The 18,386-nt window shown below is 40.4% G+C and overlaps 1 protein-coding gene across 2 annotated transcripts; it reads left to right on the top strand.

The window, feature by feature from the left end:
* Positions 1-1,083: 1,083 nt before the first annotated feature.
* On the top strand, positions 1,084-17,983 carry kansl1l (KAT8 regulatory NSL complex subunit 1-like). 2 transcript variants are annotated; one of them, XM_004555528.3, is made up of 16 exons: positions 1,084-1,326; positions 1,900-3,042; positions 6,057-6,198; positions 6,403-6,555; positions 8,680-8,783; positions 9,366-9,537; positions 10,399-10,570; positions 12,407-12,526; positions 13,975-14,121; positions 14,756-14,856; positions 15,156-15,268; positions 15,531-15,579; positions 15,701-15,813; positions 16,202-16,322; positions 17,187-17,428; positions 17,736-17,983. In XM_004555528.3, the coding sequence occupies exons 2-15, from the start codon at positions 1,970-1,972 to the stop codon at positions 17,394-17,396; spliced, it is 2,790 nt and encodes a 929-aa protein (XP_004555585.3). In that variant the 5' UTR covers positions 1,084-1,326; positions 1,900-1,969; the 3' UTR covers positions 17,397-17,428; positions 17,736-17,983. The 2 variants fall into 2 exon arrangements, with proteins under 2 accessions (XP_004555585.3, XP_004555583.3); XM_004555526.3 differs by having other exon boundaries at positions 6,054-6,198.
* Positions 17,984-18,386: the final 403 nt, after the last annotated feature.

Raw genomic sequence — 18,386 nt, 5'->3', positions numbered from 1 at the left:
ATATATATATATATATATATATATATATATATATATTATTGTTAAATTGTTGAATTTTCGAAATGTCTAAAAAAACTGTGTATGAGGGTGTAGTTTTTAATCTCACATGTTAACAGAACTGTGTTTTACAATGCTATGGTGAAATATTTGCTGAGAGGATATCTTTCCATATTTAAACTTACCTCTCTTTAGCATTTGTAAGCAGCAAACTAAATGCGTTTAACACTCTAGCAGGTACACAGGTATCTGGCATTTGTTGATGTATTTCTTTATGATAATTTTCTAGTGGGAACCTATAAAGTGAGGCTGGTTTATGAAATGAACAACAATATAATAAGACTTGCTGTTAATAATATATATTTGTAATAGAGAAGTTAGCTGTAAAACATCAAGTACAAAAATTGCCTTTGCTGTGATTGATTTTTGCCCTTTGATGCAAGCCGAGGTTAAATAATCTCAGAAGTCACCTTCAGGTCCTGTCGGAAATTTGGGAAAGGTATAATGGTAGGCATAATAATCATCAAATAATAACATTGATTAATAAATTATGACTACTACACCTATAACTAAATCACGTTCTAATCTTCGAATCATACAAATATATATGTATATAGACATGGTATGTACAGGAATGTTGCATCTTATAATGAGAAGGGAACTTGATTAGCCTACAATACATCAGGAATAATGGACGTTATAAAATTGAAATCCTTTATCTTATATTTAGAATATTATAAACAAGAGATGTTTTTACAGTAGTGTAAAGTCTGAATTAATATTCAACGCTACAATAAGTATTATAAGCAATACATGTTTTTTTTTCAATTGATGATGAAATGTAACTTTTCTTAAAGTGTTTGCCACATTTTTCTTAATACATTTGATCATCAATGAAAAACTGCATTTTGTATTTATTCAGGTTTTTATTGTCCAATATGAAAATTTGTTTGATGATCTGGAAGGAGGAAAACACTTTCTCATGGCACTGTATGTGCAAGTTTTCACTTTGAGTTGTGAGAGATCTGAGCTTCTTAGATGACCATGAAGGCATCAGGTCCAGCCCCTTCTCTCAGGATCGTTCAGATGTGTTTCGTCCTCTCGGCAGTTGGTGAAGGAGGAGGAGAAGGAGCTGAGCGGTTAATGTACAGGAGAACCACCGCGCCGAAAGTCTGGGAAAAGACAAGTGCCACCGTTTGATAAGCTGTTGGAAAGCCATAGAAGCTCGCCTGATTAGATTTTTCTGCTTTCTAAATGCTCAGAAAGATCAGATGTCATTTTCCGAAGCACATAAGCGATGTTAAAGTCAACGGTTTACCTTGTGTTCAGGTGAGTGTAGATCCACCTCAAAGAGACTTCATGGAGTGTTAACGTTACCGTTATAGCTCAGCTAGCTTTGGTGGTTACAGTCCGCCGTTATATTTGTATGTTTACCGTTACCTTTGACCTGTGATGGACGAGTACAAGGACCGGGGGCTCACACTTCGTAACTTCGTACTGGGTTGGTATTTTTTCTGTATTTTCTTCCAATCACGTCCGCGGCAGGACTTTTCGTTTGGTCGTCATAAGTGGAAAACGCGGAAAGAGGCTGTAAAGGAATCATGCGACCAAAATTATGAGTCGATCATCCCAAATGTGTCTGGCACTGCTATTACTACCATATTCTATATATATATATATATATATATATATATATATATATATATATATATATATATATATATATATTACCCCTTAATTATAAAAATGTAACGTAAACGTAAACTAGAAGTGCATTTTATTTGGTGTCTGCGCTTTCAGTTTATCCCTTATTATCTAAAAAAGTGACTTTTTTTTAGCGATACTGTGGCTTTTGTGATCTCAGTGTTGTCAGTTGCCAACATGTGTTTTTGCTGCTGTCAGGTCATTTCAGGCACAGCCTGTGAAGTCTGCACCCTTGGCTTTCTAGCGCATCAGTGGTTCAGAGAAGGGTATGGCCCCAGCTCTGACAAAAATCCTTAAAAATGGCCACGGGATCCACTTGTCCTCACCCCCTGCCACTGTCAGAACTGACTCAGATGGGAGAGCCATGTGCAGTATAGAGCTACAGCCTCACATGAGACCCATAGATGATGATGACAATGACCTCCAGCAGAAGATGTGGAACCTTTCTTCATTTCACTTCCTGGACTCCTGCCTACCTTTCAGTCTCTTGGACGCTTCTTCCAACCCTCCGCTTTCGCCATGCCCGCAGACATCCGACAGCCAGTGTGAGACGATGTCCCTGCCCAGTCCAAACTCCCTTGTCAACCTCCTGTCCTTCAATAAAGGCTCCAGAGATTCCCATCATGTGGCCTCAGTCTTCCCAGATGTACCGGACATGTTTTTAGTTCCTGGGCCTGAACACAATAGACAACACATTTGTCTGCCACATGGATGGAGTGCCGCTCCTGAATGCCAGCCATATGGTGGTGATGTGTACCACTCCTCTCTTAACCTTACGAGTGTTTGTCCTCCATATCCCCAAGGGGAGTTAACATCCCCGGGCCACACACATTTGTTTGCACCTCCACCTTCGCTGAGACAGGAGAAAGCAGCGGGGATGGTCTGCCCTCCCCCAGTTTCAGCGCAGCCTTGCATTGACAGGGTAAGCCCTGACCAGCTGACGTCCAGAGCTGTGCTAGAGGAAGCCGTGAAGGCGCAGTTCTCGCGGCAGACAGACCTGCGCAGCCGGGCTTTGAAACTGCGAAAGAGACTGCAGATCCTGCTAGGAGAGCAGACTGTGCGGCACTGCAACCAGCAGCTGGAGGGGCTGGCAAAACACAGTCAACATGGAGATTTGTCTTTTGACTGCTTCAACTCTGCACAAGAAAGCAGTAAACTAAGTTTTCCTTGGCTAGAGTTGCCAATAGCCTCGTCATCCTTCTCAGAGGTCGGAGAGTTCAGCCACTCCAGTCAGGTGGTACTGAGAGGTCTGCAGGAGGCCTTGGACTCTGAGGCTACAGCCAGCAGCAGCTCAGATGAGGAGCCAGTGGAGGAAAAGATTCGTAGCAGGATTTCATCCATGTGAGTATCCAGGTCTGTTTTTGTTTATTCAACCAGTGCCACAGTGAGCGTGTGGCTATTACAGCTGCTGATTACAGCTAAATAAACCAGCAAGAGTGCTCAGACTTTAAAACTCCACAGAACGGCACAGCTTAACCGTTTATTCAGCTAAAGCCATATCAACAGTATATGAAAACAGGTTCCAAAACTCAGCTGTAGTGTCACTGGCAAACTGTTCTGGGATCTGGTTACCAGAAAGCAGCTGTTCTTCACAGTAAAAATCACTGCTCTTTTCTTAATTACTGTTGAAAGTTCACAGAGGTTGGCTCTGGCACTGGGCGTCTGGTCAGTTAAAAACCCGACGAGAGCAGCTTTTTAACTTCGACTGATGTAAAAGTGGAGTGAATGGATTGTCAAGTTTGCTTGACAATATGGGAAGGGCATATTAAGTCAGTATTAAGTCATGCACGGTTACAAATGCCAAGAATGACATAAGAAATCCACTCCTTCTTTTAGAATAACAGTGCGAGTTTTGGAAAAAATCATGTAAAGTGTTACGAGGTCCACCGTGCTGTTTACTTGGCCTTCAGTGAGGTTTACAGTGTGGTTGTCATAAGTGCAAGTTTTGTCCTCCCAGATGTGGGGGAGTGTTATGACATTTTTTTACCATACACACACAAGCGCGCGCGTTCCTTTTCCATGCTGCAGTCATAACAGATTCAACAGAGCAGCCAGCTCTTTTTACCCACAGGGTAGGAAATAAACACAGTCTTTCCAACAAGGCAGCAACTTGCCAGCCATTCTGTGTGCACATTCCTCAGCTCCTCCTCTTTCTAGTGAAAAAATACTTTAAAGCGTGTGTCTAGATTCAAGGTTGAGATGTTTGTGGTGTCCTTGTTTTTGTTTTTTGTTTTTTTTGACTGAATGTGTAAAATATCAAATGCAATCTTTTTAAAGCTTTAACATCTAGAAAAACTACACTTAAAAATGAAATTGCTGCTTAGTCTAGTTCCTGATTGCCCTTTTGTTTTGTTTACCTGAATTCAGGTTTTGGGCTTGGTTTGCAAGTTTGTTTGCTTTTTATTTTAGTAGCTATAACTGTTCAAAAAAACTAAGTGAATCAGGGAGATCTGTCTTGCCTAGCAGGATGTTTAAAAAAAATAAAAAGGATTACGGTCACTTGGGATGATGATTCAGATGATAAACATGCATTTTAGACGACAGGCAGTCTTTGCAGCCGGAGCTCTTGCACAGATGGGGTTAAGGGTTTATTTCAGGTCTAGAGAATAAGCGCGTGATCCTAGCCTGTGCAGTAGTTATTGAAATCGCAATATAGTTCACAAACCTTTCATCAATAAGATTCAACCTTGTTGACCCCTTAAGTTGTTTCCCGTGAGCCTGGATTCAGTCCAGAACACTAACTAAAATAATGGTTGCTGGGTCTGACAACAGTACTGAGACAGTATTGTTTGTGTGTCTGCGCGTGTGCTTTTATTTGGCCAGCTTGTGTCATCTCAGGAGTGTCAGCTTGTCCTTTGTAGAGACTGCTCTCCTCCTGCATGGAACAATGCTCCGTTCTTCATCTGTAAACCTTGCCTGGGGATTTTTTAAAACATTTTTTATGGTTGATTCCTTCTCAAAGAGGATAGGACGCTGCAGGGGAGGGGATGGGTCACTGCTCTCTTTTAGAAATGTTAAATAGTAAAGACTTTTATCATTCGACGTATGAACTTGTGAAGCACAGATATAGTTTGACTTAAAAGAAAAAAATCACTTCCAGATGTTGCTCTGTTTTCATTTTCAAACATGCTGCACAGCAGTATTTTTCAGAGTCTAAGTGGTCAAGTTTAAATGCCAGGCACACCCTAAAATCTTGATGCTTCTGCAAGAGCCTCAAATTGGGGGGAGGGGGTCTTCTTCCTGGCGCAGCCAGGATTCAAATATGCAATATAGAAGTATGGATGTAATGGATGCAGTCTGTGAACAAGCACAGTAACAGGTATGAAGCAGCCGTTCCCATTCTGTCCTTTCCTCTTCTCCTAATGCTCCACAAATATTCCTGGAATTTTCTCATTATACAGTTGGAGTGAGCTGCAGGGCTGCCAGGTCTGGCCATTGTCTGTGAAGGAAAAAGAGCGCCTACTGCTCAACAAAGAGACACTAGCTTGGGATTGAGTGAAACTTATTGGAGAAATAAGCCATTTTGGACATTTAATGGACTGTTTGGCTGTTTTTTCTTTTTTCTTTCTTTGTTTTTGTATTGACCATAAAGTGAGGCTAACTGTGTTCATTGAAGCAAACAGCATTTAGGGTATTTGATTAATCAGGGTAACAGTGAAATAGCTAACTCATAATATCAAAGGGTATTTGCCAGGTGCACTGTGTGTAGCTGCTTGCTGACTAGCCTAACCTTTTCCTCTCCTGTTTGAAGTGGGGGAGTCTCTGTCTATCCTAGCCAAGGTCCATGAGCAATGCCATAGCAACTATTGCCCTGCTGAAGTCAGCCAACCACACACACACACACACACACACACACACACACACACACACACACACACACACACACACACACACACACACACACACACCACACAAAGATAAATGCTAACTGAACAGCCTAGTGCCATGGAAACATGCTATAGACACACACCACACAAGTCAACTGTGCTTTATTCTGTGGCCTAGATAGGCTTTTGTGCTTGAGCAAAATTCTCCCCCCCCCCCCCCCCATGCTGTTTGGATGCTAAACAGTTTACATGCCTGTATAAAATAGGTCAGGTAGACAGAGCTGCAGTACAAAATTGCAGATTGATTAATCATCTTGTTCTCAGACCGACATACCTGGTTTTCATGATTGTATTCAGCGCGATGAAATAAAAATCCAAGGCTTACAGCTTTACACTCGTCTTTCTTCTTGTGGGGTTGAATGGGGGGGTGTAAAGCCTTTGACAGGGATGAATATAATATTAAAGTGCTTTTGTACGGGTGTAACTGTCCTCCCTTGTCATCCATCACCCTGTCCCTCCTGCCAGCAGCAGCAGCAGCTGTGAGAAGCAGTGGCTGGAAGAGAGAGCAGAGCTGAGCAGCCGATGGACTTGGTTGGAACTGCGCTTGGATGAACTAGAAGGGAGGATACTACAACTGGAGGGGGTCCACAAGCATATATGCTCTATGAAGGTATGACAAAAGGTGTCTGTACCAACTGACTGACAGACAGTTGGTCAGTTATATTATAGGACATTAAGCTTGCACACTCTTGTCAAGAAAAGGGATACAAAAAACAAACTTTCATGGATTGCCCGAGCTACAATAAGTAGTATGTTTTAATCAGTGTTTGGATCCTCTCTTCTCTGTTTTTCTGTGGATCTCTGTGTTTCTCAGGGTCGGGTGGTGCTTGCAGACTCCCAGCCACTGACTGACAGGCAGATTCAGCAGACCCTGCTGAAGGAAATGGCAGGTTTATCCTGCACAGCTTCTGATCCGGACAATGAACCCTGCAGCCCTACACGGCTTCTGCACAATATAGAGAGACAGGTAGGATGGAGGGATTATTACTTGCACCTCTGATACCAGGCATGAGTTTAAAATAAAGAGGATTAGTAATCTAGAATTATAGATGCTGTTTTAGGAGATTACCCTTTTCTGTCTTGTGATCTTTCATATCCCAATGTCAGGTTGAGAGGATTAAACTAATTAATTATGGTATGCTTACTTTCTGACCTCTGGTAATATGCTAAATTAGAGGCTGCAGGTCAAATGAATGAATTTGTGCTTTATGAAGTCGACCGTTAAGTAATAAGTCTGTAACTATGAAATTGCTTATTTATTTTTTGCAGCTGTTGAAGCTCAGATAGTAGCTGACATCTGGCTATGTATTTAAGATGGTGCACACTCTTGATTACGGATGGGTATCGTTTAGGTTTTATCCGATACCGGTACTTTTGAAACGGTGCCGGTGCTTAAACGGTGCTCGAAACGGTGCTTAAAGAATGGAGAACACACACTTTGTCCAAAAACTTCTCATGTTTAGCTGTTTTTTTGTAAAAAGATAACAATGTTAGCCTTTTCTGCAGCTATAGGGGATTTATGGCATCACTCTTGGCTGGAAGCAGTGCTTAATCAATGGAAAAAAACACCAATTTTGTCCAAAAATCTCTCATGTTTAGCTGTTTCCCACTTTTTCTTTGGTCATTTTAGCCTTTTTGGCCAGGGTGAAGGGAGTATCTGCCATCAAACAAGAAGACAGCCGCATGTAACCACGACGGTGTTTGCTAGTTCACCTTACGTGTATTAATGTAATAACGTGGTTAGCCTACTCAACGTAAATTACACACGAACAACATTAAGCTACTCGCCCAGAGAAGAACGGCTGCTGCTGCCATCATCATCCGTCATCATTTCTGCTACACTGGCAGGGCTAGGGGCCAGGACTCTCCTCTTCGGGTTCTTGGGGGATGTTGCTAACTCCGGATCCGATAACAGGCACCACACCCGCAGTAGATGTGCACGGTGTGAGGTCTCGCAGCAAGCTATCAAATACTGTGCATTTCTTGGCTTTCAAAAAAACGCTATGCGTCGCCGGGTGTTTCATCAGATTCGAGGTGTTACCTCCTTTGCACAGTATCAGCTTAAAGCAGGCTGCTGAGTTTGCATCTTTTGCTGTGAAGTACAGCCAGACTTTTTATTCTGTAGCTCTGCTCTAAAAGAACGTACGTACCTGGGCCCGCCTACTATCCTCGGAAAGGTAAAATGATTGGCTAGAATCCAAAGTGTATGACGTCTCAGGAAAAAAAGCACCGAAATGTGCGCTGCTTTTCGGTCTGGTTACTACCGTTTATGTTATGGCACCGGATACCGGTACCCATCCCTACTCTTGATAGCTTTAAAGCTGTACTTATGTGCACACAAGAATCAAATTTCGTAAAAAAACAAAAACGTATTGATTCACAACCCACACCGAGACATGTTGTGATTTAAGTTTATGACCTAGAGCTGGGTAATCTGTTGAAAAGATCATCAAGTGGTCCTTTTTAGATTCATGATCCTTGATTTTAATCACATTGATTCGACTCATGTGACCATATGATTAGTTAGGACACAAAACCTGTCACTTCAACTCCAGGCTAAAATCGTATAAGACACATAGTATGTTCAGTGAGCACCGACCTTACTCGTTTGCTTATCCTTGCAATCCATATGATTCGTATGGAAAGAAAACCACATGCCAACCTTAGGCGATCCATTATATAAAGTCATTAACACGCCCCCAGCGTGCTCACCCACCCAAGAAAAACAACTTCTATTTGTATTTCCATTTACACTTGCTTTAGAAGTGGTATGTACCTAAATACCAAAATATGTGTTTTGCCTCAACATGTTTTCTGAGCTCATTCAATGTGGGACTTTCTATTCACTCTCGGTTCATACTCTTTTTATTCGCCTTGGTAGAAAGTTCTCATATGTGTACTGTGCTCCTTTTTAAGATTACAAGGCTTGCTTATATTTATCAGCCTGATACCAAATAATAGGAATCAGCCAAGGCTAAAGACATCTAACTCGATATGATCTTTCTGTGAAGAAAATGCTTCAGGGGAAGTCTGAACGGCTGGATTGTATCTCACTCTTATGTGCATTATTTGGCTGATGTCTTCATTGCAGAGTGCTCAGCTTAGCCAGATCGTCAACAGTCTGATGCCCCCTCTGAGCTTTTCACCGCTCTCAAAACAGTCCCAGACCTGTAAAGACAGGAGAACCCTCCCAAGGTAGAGGACACACACACACACACACACACACACACACACACACACACACACACACACACACACACACACACACACACACACAAGTAGTCAGATTGTGTTAATACCTATATTATCCTGTGTGCTTTTTACAAGTTGCAGTTAAATGACACATTTACAAAAAACGTCTTTAAATACTGTTAATTTATGTGAAAATCTGACATATTTCAGACTCTAATGGTGATAGAAGTTTGTCTGTTATCTCTTTAAAGTCTAGGCGATAGGGTGAAAGCACGTCCCAGCTTGTCGTAAAACCCACTGAACCCACTTCGGTCTCTTCATGGAGTCTGACTTCAGTAATCCCTTCATGTCTCCCCTTCCTGTTGCCTTTTTAACTCTCTGCCTGCCTGTGAAGATGAAAGCCCCATAATAAATGAAAGGCATTCTGTTTCTTTTATTCATGTACAGTAACAAGTGGGTATAAGTAGGGATTGATGAACAAGATCTAAGGAATCAACACCTTGAAAGAAGTTGCTTTTTGAGCATTGTGAACTTGCTACAAAGCACAAACCTAACACGTGACCTCATCTGGTTGTGTTTCTGCAGCGGCCAGAGAGGAGATGTTTTCTTGCCTGTGAGCTCCAAGAGAAAGAGACTAGGGACTAGGCGGCTCTTTAAAGCTGATGCGTCATGCGTGTGTGCCCGAACCCGACCCCTGGTCACCTACCACAAGCCCAGGCTGTTCACTTTCAACTCATACGGCTCTGGCAGTCCACTGGTAAGCCATATGTCGACCCCCTTCTTCTTCTAGTCTGTTTAACCATTTACATGCTGTATATAATTGTCAAATTGTGCCTCTTATTACCCTGCAAGCATATCAAATACATTGATTTATGTACTTCTTAAAGCAGTTCAGAGATTCTTATGAAATGTAGCTTTAAAGCAGTGCCTTTGAGACCTATTTTAGCTTCAGTAGTGGAGTGCCATCACTAAAATAGGTCTCCAAATTAAATAGGAATTATTGTTCAAAGCCGAACACCTGCTTTTAATTAAGAAATAATATCTCTAATTCAGATCAACAAATGCAGGGTGCTATTTTAAAAGCTCAAGCCTTTATTTAGCCTGCGGGGCCAGTACATTATGCTGTCCTCTTACTGCAGATAAAAGATTGCAGTGGCGGTGTGTGTCGAGTGCTTCTTAGCTTCACACTGTTGCGGTAATGAGGATGTGTACAGCATAGGAATCTATAAATCAGCTTAACTATTTAATTTCTCATTCACATGTTCTTGACCTTGAAGGACTTTTAAGCATCGGCATGTCTCACACAGTGCCAGGATATTTATAGAGTTTCTGCATCTTTCTGATTCTGAACACTACAATTGTAGCTGCTATAATAAGCAGCGCTGAGCCATCATCATTGTGACATTGTTCAATAACAAAAAGAGCGTTTAACAGATTAATGACTTTAATCAGTGCACTCCATCAGAGATCAGCTTCCTTACATCCATATCACTTATATCCTGGAAAGGAAAGGTAAACTGTAAAGAAATTCTTTCCTGTTGCTAATCTTGCTCTGCCTATCTTGAGCATTTTTTTTTAAGTAATCTTTTTAATCTCTTGTTCTCTTTTCCTTTTCCAGCACTCAAGAAAGTCCACGGCTACCTTCTCCTCCTCGCTGTCCTCATCTTCCTGTTCATGCTACTCCTCTTGTGATCCCATAGTCTCGTGCTCTGATCCCGACTGTAGCTCCAGCGGGGTCTCCTCCGACACCTTCAGCTTTCGACGTCACCCTGTGTCGTCTCTGTCGTTTGGTAGGAGAAACGTAGCTACATTACATTGGTCAGCATGAGCAAACTTTGTAAGCTAATCAAGATTTTTAGATCATTTGATTACAATGTTGTTTTTGAACTGCAGTCAGTAAGAGTAAATATTAGGCTTCCTGTCTGACATGGTAGACTGACTCTGAAGGGTCACACACCCTGGCCATGTATTTGTCATCTCAGGCCTGTAGAGCAAAAAAAACCAACAAGATTTGCTAAAGTAGGGGGCAGTTGAGATATGTTTGTAGGGTTATAATAAACTATAAGGTATAAAAGGTAGATGTTTTTAGTTATACGTCTTGTCATATCAGCTTACTATAGTGTGATCAGTCAGAATTTTAAAAAGACCCCACTGCACACAGCAGATGAGAATAATCTGCCAAAACTTAACCGAACTGGTCCACAGAGCCAAGAAAACAGGTCAGGTTACATGCAATATTTTAAAACTGGCATCACAATAATTAAACCTTAAAATGAAAGCACAAGTCCTGTCGTGATGGACCGTAACCACATTTTTAATCGCACTTTGGAGAACGATCACTCAGATGAAGTCAACATAGGGACAAGTCCAAATGTTTTCAGGGGGATAAAGCTCCTTAATCTCCTGGTCTTCTGTTGTGGTCTTTTGCAATGATAATATTTTTAACTACTGGTGACTACTAATGTAATGTGATCGTGATTCTTAGTGTTATTTAAACGTTTTTTTTTTTTAAATTCAATTCAGTTTTATGTATACAGCGCCAAATAACAACAACAGTTACCTTAAGGCGCTTTATATTGTAAGGTAGACCCTAGTAGGGCTGTGCGATATGACCAAAATCTCATATCCCGATATAAGAATTCTATCGTCCCGATAACGATATAAATCACAAAAATGTAACATTTTCTGTAAATTCTGTGAATCTCGGGCAGCTCGTCTTGCGGGAAGTGTTTCCAGCTCCGCGTCATGTAGCTGGAGTCGAGTGTTTTAACCGATGCATGAAACTATACATTTTTAGACATAAGTTGTAACGGCCGCCGTTTTCTTTGTCAGTATTTATTACACGGCGTGCTGCGGGGAAAAGCCTGTTCTAACGTGTAGGTCTAAGGTTTATTTTTTTAGCTCTTGGCGGCTCTTTTTTTAATTCTCATCCGTAAATAATCTGCTCTTTCACGTGATTCAGTTTATTTTGAAAAGTCTCAACAGGATCTTGAGCTTTATTGTGAAAGGTTTATGTGGAACATAAACAAGCGGACACGCGATGCTATTACCGTCATTGTTGCTAACCACAAAGCATAAAAACAGGCACTTGTCTGTCTGTAATGTGGTTATATTAAATATAAGAGAAAGAGAGAACTTTAAGAAATTAATATAGCCACTACAGTGACCATCAAAACGATGAAAAAATATTGCCGTAAACAGTTTATTTTGCAACACCATGAAACAAATGATGGCGTAAAATGAAACAATAGACGTTTTTATATCGTCATCCGATATATATCGTTATATTGAACAGCCCTAGACCCTAGAATAATATATTCAGAGAAAAACTCAACAACCCCCTATGAGCAAACACTTTGGTGACAGTGGGAAGGAAAATCTCCCTATTAACAGGAAGAAACTTCTGGCACAACCATTCTTAAATACATGGCAGCAGGGATGGTGTGTAAAGAATTTTTAAAAACTTTTTAAAATTTATTTTTCTTTTTGTTTTAGTATGCATAGATTCTGTACAACTAGGGCGACGAGTGTTGAGATGCTACTGTTTAAACTGTGTGCTGAATTGAATTTGCAAAAGGTGTTGTATTCTTGTGTCCCCACACTTAAAAATTATCATATTCTTCCAGGCACACCTACGAGCCACCATGTAAAGAGGGTGCCAGGCAGAGAAGTATGGTCCCAAAGACCTTTAGTTGTCAACAGTCCAGTAAACTACAAGCGACACAGCTCCACGCCGCTGCACAACAGTAAGATCGCTCTGTATACTTGTACTGATTACAAATTATGCCTCATTGTGTGGTGCTCTCTTTCATTCTGCTGGTCTCCTTTGTTTTCACCATACTGATATTTAGGCCCAAAGCATGCTTGCAGCTTACTATAGTGTGATCAGTCATTCAGCGATTAAGAAGAACGAAGGATAGAGGTGCACTTTAAAAAGCCGCACCTGTGCATGTGCTCTTAATACCGTTATCAAAGCGACTGGATCAGATTGTTTTTGCTAAAGTAATATAACCTATAACAGGCAAGCAAAAGTTACTTTAATTGTAATTGTAGCTAAATCAGTGGTAGCATCCGTGTCTTTATATTCTAAGCAGCCACTCGGATTCATTAATGCAACAGTTCAGGTAATAAATGCAGTCTTTCAGTTTTTCTAAAGAATAATTTGTGCATAATTAAAAATGAAATGACAGTTCATCATATCCAGACAGCTCACCCATTTGCTTGTATTCAGTGAAGGCAAACAATAACCGGCTGCTTCAAAGTCATCCGCTCACTCTGCTTGTTTTCTCCCCGTCGACTATCATAATTCATTCCTAGCGTGTCAGATATCCCACTGGGGCTGTAAGAGGCATCCAACTGAGCAGTAGATGGAAATAAAATCATTTGGCATTTCACCTATGTCTGTAAGCACCTTGGTATGTTAGTCTGAAGCTAATGAATGATAATTTCCTGTAACATTTACGCTGCATACCTTTGGCAGCCTGGAAGGTTAACAATTTAAGAGGATCTTGCATACGTGGTTTTCCATATTGTAGATGGATGATTCAAAGTTTAGATTTTCCACTATTTCTCTGGTAAAGGTTGAGGAAATGTGGAATGATATAGATGAGAGGGGGAGAGCATAAAGGAGGAGACACAAAGGAAGCAGACTGACAACGGATGAAGGCATCAGACCGGGCAACGCTTGTCGATTTTGTGTCAGCTTGAATGATCTTATTGTCGTTTGTCAATACCCGAAGAAGGCAGTCTGTCAGGTAAATGCCAGCTCAGATAATAGCCACATGGAAGCAGATTTCTTATCAAAGCTGATCTCAGCTGAAATGGGATGAGATTACATAAACCGTCAAATCAAGCAAGATGCAGAAATGTGGACGGATGACGTGGAGACTGATGATAAATGACTTTCAACTGTGGTATATTTTACAGTGTAACATAGAGAACTCAGTGTGTTTAAAGACAAATTAATTGCTATAGCCATATTTAAAAAAAAAAAAAAAAAAAGATCCACTTCTGTGTCCTGTTCCTTTAAAGTAACTTGAAGCAGCAGTTTGGTGAGTAAAACTCATATAAATAATGATTGGGGATTAATGTTTTCACTGATTGGTAGTAGATTGGAATAAAAATGAAAAACTCGAAATCATTCTGACAGTCTATTAATTCAGTTTCTTGTGTTTGTCTCTGTGTTTCGCTGTAGGTCAGGAATACAAGCAGAACGGCAGGCATCGTAAAAGCAGAGTTATGGGTTTGTCACCCATCAGGTTGTTAGTCTCTGCTCAGAGTCGACACAGCAAAGCCAGTCAGAGGAGAAGGAAGAGAAGACGCATCCGCAGGCTGCTGGAAGGTGTGTATACGCAGTGAAAGCTCATACTTGGGTTTCATTACTTCTTCCACAGCTTATGTTTTTGGTCGTGTGTGCGTGTCGTCATTCTGTCTGCAAACACATTAGCTCGAAACGTTTTGATTGAATTCTGGTTAAGCGTTGTAGGGGTGTAGAGCGCTGTCATGTTAACAGTACATCAAAATTTGTCTTTCATCCAAAAAAGCCTTAGAACTCAAAAACGAAACATAGATGAATCTGTATCATCAACATATAGGGAATGATCTATGGGGATTCTAAGTATCATCTAGCTGTATGTCATTTACACATAGAATGTCCTCATAAATAAAACCAAATTGTACTTAAAATCATGTCAAATATATTAAAATGAGTTTCAGTGGGGCAAATAACAAAAGTCTGCACTTTCCACTTGTTTTTACTCGTATGCTAACACCTTAAAATACTTTCAAAAGAACAAAGAAAATTAAATGAATATATAGAAAATCCAATACTATTCCCTAAACGTAAATACGACCCAGAGTGAGCTGCCTTAGTGGAAATTTGTGCTCTTGATGTTTCTTGTTAGAGCTGTTTTAACAATGTAGCTGCTGGTTTTAGTGTACAGCATGCCTGTATATGTCTGTGTTTGTATACCCAGATGAGGAGGATGCCCTGTACCAGCTCTGTGATCCAGCAGAAAGTTCAGATGATGTGCTAGAGGAGAGCTACTCACATGCATCACACAAGCAGGCCTCACAGGTAACACAAAACATATGTTATTATTAAAAACTAAAGAGCCAAGAAAATGATATAGGTGAAATGTAAGAAGTAGCAGATTTAGTTCAGATTAGGATGAAGCGCGGTTAGGATAGGATGGATATGACAGGATAGGATAGATCCACCTAAGTCACTTAATATGCGCATATGTGTGAAATGTAAAGAAAGATGACCACAAAAGTTTTGTCAGGACATCTGAAGATTTAGAATGACTCTGAATATGTAAACTCTTCTGAACGATTGGTAAGCTCTTGATTCAACCTGGGAACGTTTCCTTCTAGGGCTTTGTTCGCAAACGCCAGGGAGAGAACGTGTACAACATCAACAACATTGTCATTCCCATGCCACTGGCTAAAGTAGAAAAGCTGCAATACAAAGAAATTCTAATACCCAGGTATGAAATGGAAACACCCCTGAAAGTGTTACAATGTATCACTATGAACCATAACTCCTTTAGGATGACTAATGACCAGTCTTATTGACTGGTTTTACAGTAGTTGTGATTCTGCATAATTGTATTTTGCAACTTATTTATTATAAACAATCACTTTTACCAGAGTGATGTCTGATTTGTAAAGCTATTGTTTAAAAATGACAAAAGTAAATGGAAGTTGTCCATTATCATTATTATAATGATTAGTTTATCTTTATTGCAGTTGGCGAGTAGTTGACATCCAGCCTCTGATGGAGATGGAGCCAGAGAAGGTGGAGGGGCATGAAACAGAGCATTTCTTTTCTTTGAACATGAGCAGTTTATTTTCATTTGTGAACAATCCAGCATCTTAATGCCCTTCTGTCTGTCTGTCTGTCTGTCTGTTGTGTTTAGGCTGAGGCTCTCAGTGATGAAGTCTTTGCTCAGCGGCACCTGGCTTTGGAGCAAAAAGAGAAGTTACGCTGGTCGTCCTGGGATAAGAGGAAACACCGTAGGCGCCCTACAAGGTGTGGACACCCACACAAACTCATAAATGTAGCAATAATGAGAGTAATGCAAAATCTAAGGTGAACCACAATGTTAGAAAATGTTAGAATGTTTTTAAAGGGCCTACAGAAATAAAACAATTCTGTAAAAATATACAATAAACCTCAATAACTGAGGAAGTTAATCCAGCTAGTTAATGAGCAGACAGAAGAACGTGTTATAACCTCAGATCTTCCAATAGATGTTACCTGAATGTGGATTAATGCCACCACTAATCATTGTATTACATTTGGAAAGCTTTAAACAGTGAACTCTCAAAGGCGTGCAGCTGGTTTCAGACTTGTTTTGTTTGTGTGCATGTAAAAACCTGGAAATTTGAGACAGTGTTTGTTTGTTTTCTCATTCCAGATCTGGCAGCAGGCTTTTAGGCAGTGGGGGTGGGATGTACACATCAGGAGAGGAGAGTTCTGTGGAGTGGAGTTGCGCTCAGCTGGATCTTGATGATTCGCTGAGGTCAGAGGAGTGGCTGGTAAGATCAAAAGCGCCACAGCTGAAACCTGAAATCCCCAAGACAAACTGAGAATATCACAGGATGGTTGATCAAGGTGACACAGGAGGCAGCTCATGTGGAGTCATGCATATTTACGCTGTTGTGTCCCCAATATGCTGTTTACCGTATTTACGCTTGACTGTTGTTTCCAACACAAGGCGTTGTAAATCATTTAAAGGAAAATCAGCAGACTGCAGCACTTTCACCCATACATTGCTGTAAGGATATTTTCTGTAACATTCCTGTGAAAAAATGAAGCCGTTTCACGTGTCCTTCAGCAGAGACAAAGAATATAAAGCAGCAACATTCATCTCATTCATCTTGTGTGAGCTATGGAGCCTTGGTGGGTTCTTGAGAGCCTACACAGATACTTGTTTCCACTCTTGTTTCCTGTGATGATGCCCTGATTGCAGTCCTCTATTCCACTTTGCTTTGATTGGAGAGCGAATGAGTTGTCCCTAAACCAGACTAACCTAATCAACCTTCTCCACACTACAAATAACCCCTACTTCACTGCATTGCACTTCTTATGCACTCCAGAGGCCATACAAACCATGATTAAAGCACAACCATTATTTATTCATTTTTAAACAGACCTCTGAGCCATGCACAGATGTATTATAGTCCTCAATGTGCATATTCACTGAAGGGACTGTTATGAAAAAAAAGGACAAATAAAAAGCTTTCTGCAGTTTTATTTTACACTTAATGTCTGCCTTGCAGGAAATGTATGTAGCCAGTTGTGACTACTTACAAAAATGCGCTCCCCTGTCATATTCAATTTACAAATAAAGATAATATTCAATATTTTTCTGAATGTCATTGATTTGTCTTACTTGTCAGCCTCAGACACCCTGGGAGCCTCGAGTCTTTCCTTTGGATGAGGATGAGGAAGGCGCTCTGCTCTCTGATAAACAAGAAAAAGTCCCGTATGGGTGCTTAGGGATTAGTTCAGCCTCTTCCACGTCAAAGAACTCAAACTCCCAACCAGCTCCAACTCAGGCTTCTTATGCTACACTGCCCTCTGGGGGACAAAGCAAGAACAGCAGCTGATACTGCCGTGCCTTCTTTTTTTGTCTTTGAATGTAAGTTCATTAAAAAAAATTTACGTGTGTGTGTGTGTATTTTCTCAATTTTAAGCAAGTTTAATTTGTTTAACCACTTATTCCAGTCATACACTGAATTGTCTGTGCTTTGATTAATCTATCCAGTATGTCATTCATAACATAAAATTATTATTACTATTATTGTGATTGGACTTTAACACACAAATTATTAATTTATTGGATCATTCATAAAGAGTACAAAGAGTATTTTAGAAGGTTAAGCCTCTGAAAAACATCCTTCAGTATTTTATCACTTAATTTAATATTTGCATCATTTCTTTTCCAGATCTCCTCTCATCAGGGACAACGAGCAGAACATGTGCCCTAGGAACCTTACCGGGAATATTTAATACATTCCACGAGCATTGTGATCTGATGTAATAAAAAAAAACTACATTTTTTTTTTTTAGGCAAAAGTGATTATTTTGTTAGGGTTGTGACAGTAGTCACAGTAGTTTTAACTTCTGCAGCAGTTTCAGGTTTTAATGTAAAAGAGGTACTGTATGTAAAGTAATATATCTATCAGCAACTCCACTGTAGTGTCACGTTTCTTTTTTTTCTTTTTTTTTTTTTTGCCTGTCCCGTTTGGCTCTTTTGCCATCAGAATTGTTGTCTAAAGGCAAAGAAAGATGCCCAACGGATTTACTTTACCAAATTGACCATCCCAGCCTTGCCGTAATGGTCCATTTGATTCACCTTTTATTGTTTATTTTATTTTCACTTACTGAATACGGGACAGACTTGACTGGGGGAAAGAAGGGGAGAAAGAAAGAGGGAAAGAGAAACAGCTGAGAAGAGGGACGGGGGAGAAGGGCAAAAGACAAAAACCAACAGAACGGGCAGAGAAAAAAAAAATGCATATATCAATCACCTGGGTCACCTGCTGAGAAAGAAAAAAGAAAGCAAGCAGAAGAGAACGAGTAATAGAATAAACAAC

The sequence above is a fragment of the Maylandia zebra genome, linkage group LG16, assembly GCF_041146795.1.
Source record: "Maylandia zebra isolate NMK-2024a linkage group LG16, Mzebra_GT3a, whole genome shotgun sequence".
Classification (NCBI taxonomy): domain Eukaryota; kingdom Metazoa; phylum Chordata; class Actinopteri; order Cichliformes; family Cichlidae; genus Maylandia; species Maylandia zebra.
Note: the sequence above shows the minus strand (reverse complement) of the source record. Positions and strands in the feature narration are given on the sequence as shown.

Bases quoted from the DNA above. Each gene is read 5' to 3' on its own strand.
- kansl1l (XM_004555526.3), top strand. From the start codon at position 1,970: ATGGCCCCAGCTCTGACAAAAATCCTTAAAAATGGCCACGGGATCCAC. The intron at 6,199-6,402 runs GTATGACAAAAG...TGTGTTTCTCAG, and splicing joins AGCATATATGCTCTATGAAG to GGTCGGGTGGTGCTTGCAGA. The intron at 15,580-15,700 runs GTGGAGGGGCAT...TGTTGTGTTTAG, and splicing joins TGGAGATGGAGCCAGAGAAG to GCTGAGGCTCTCAGTGATGA.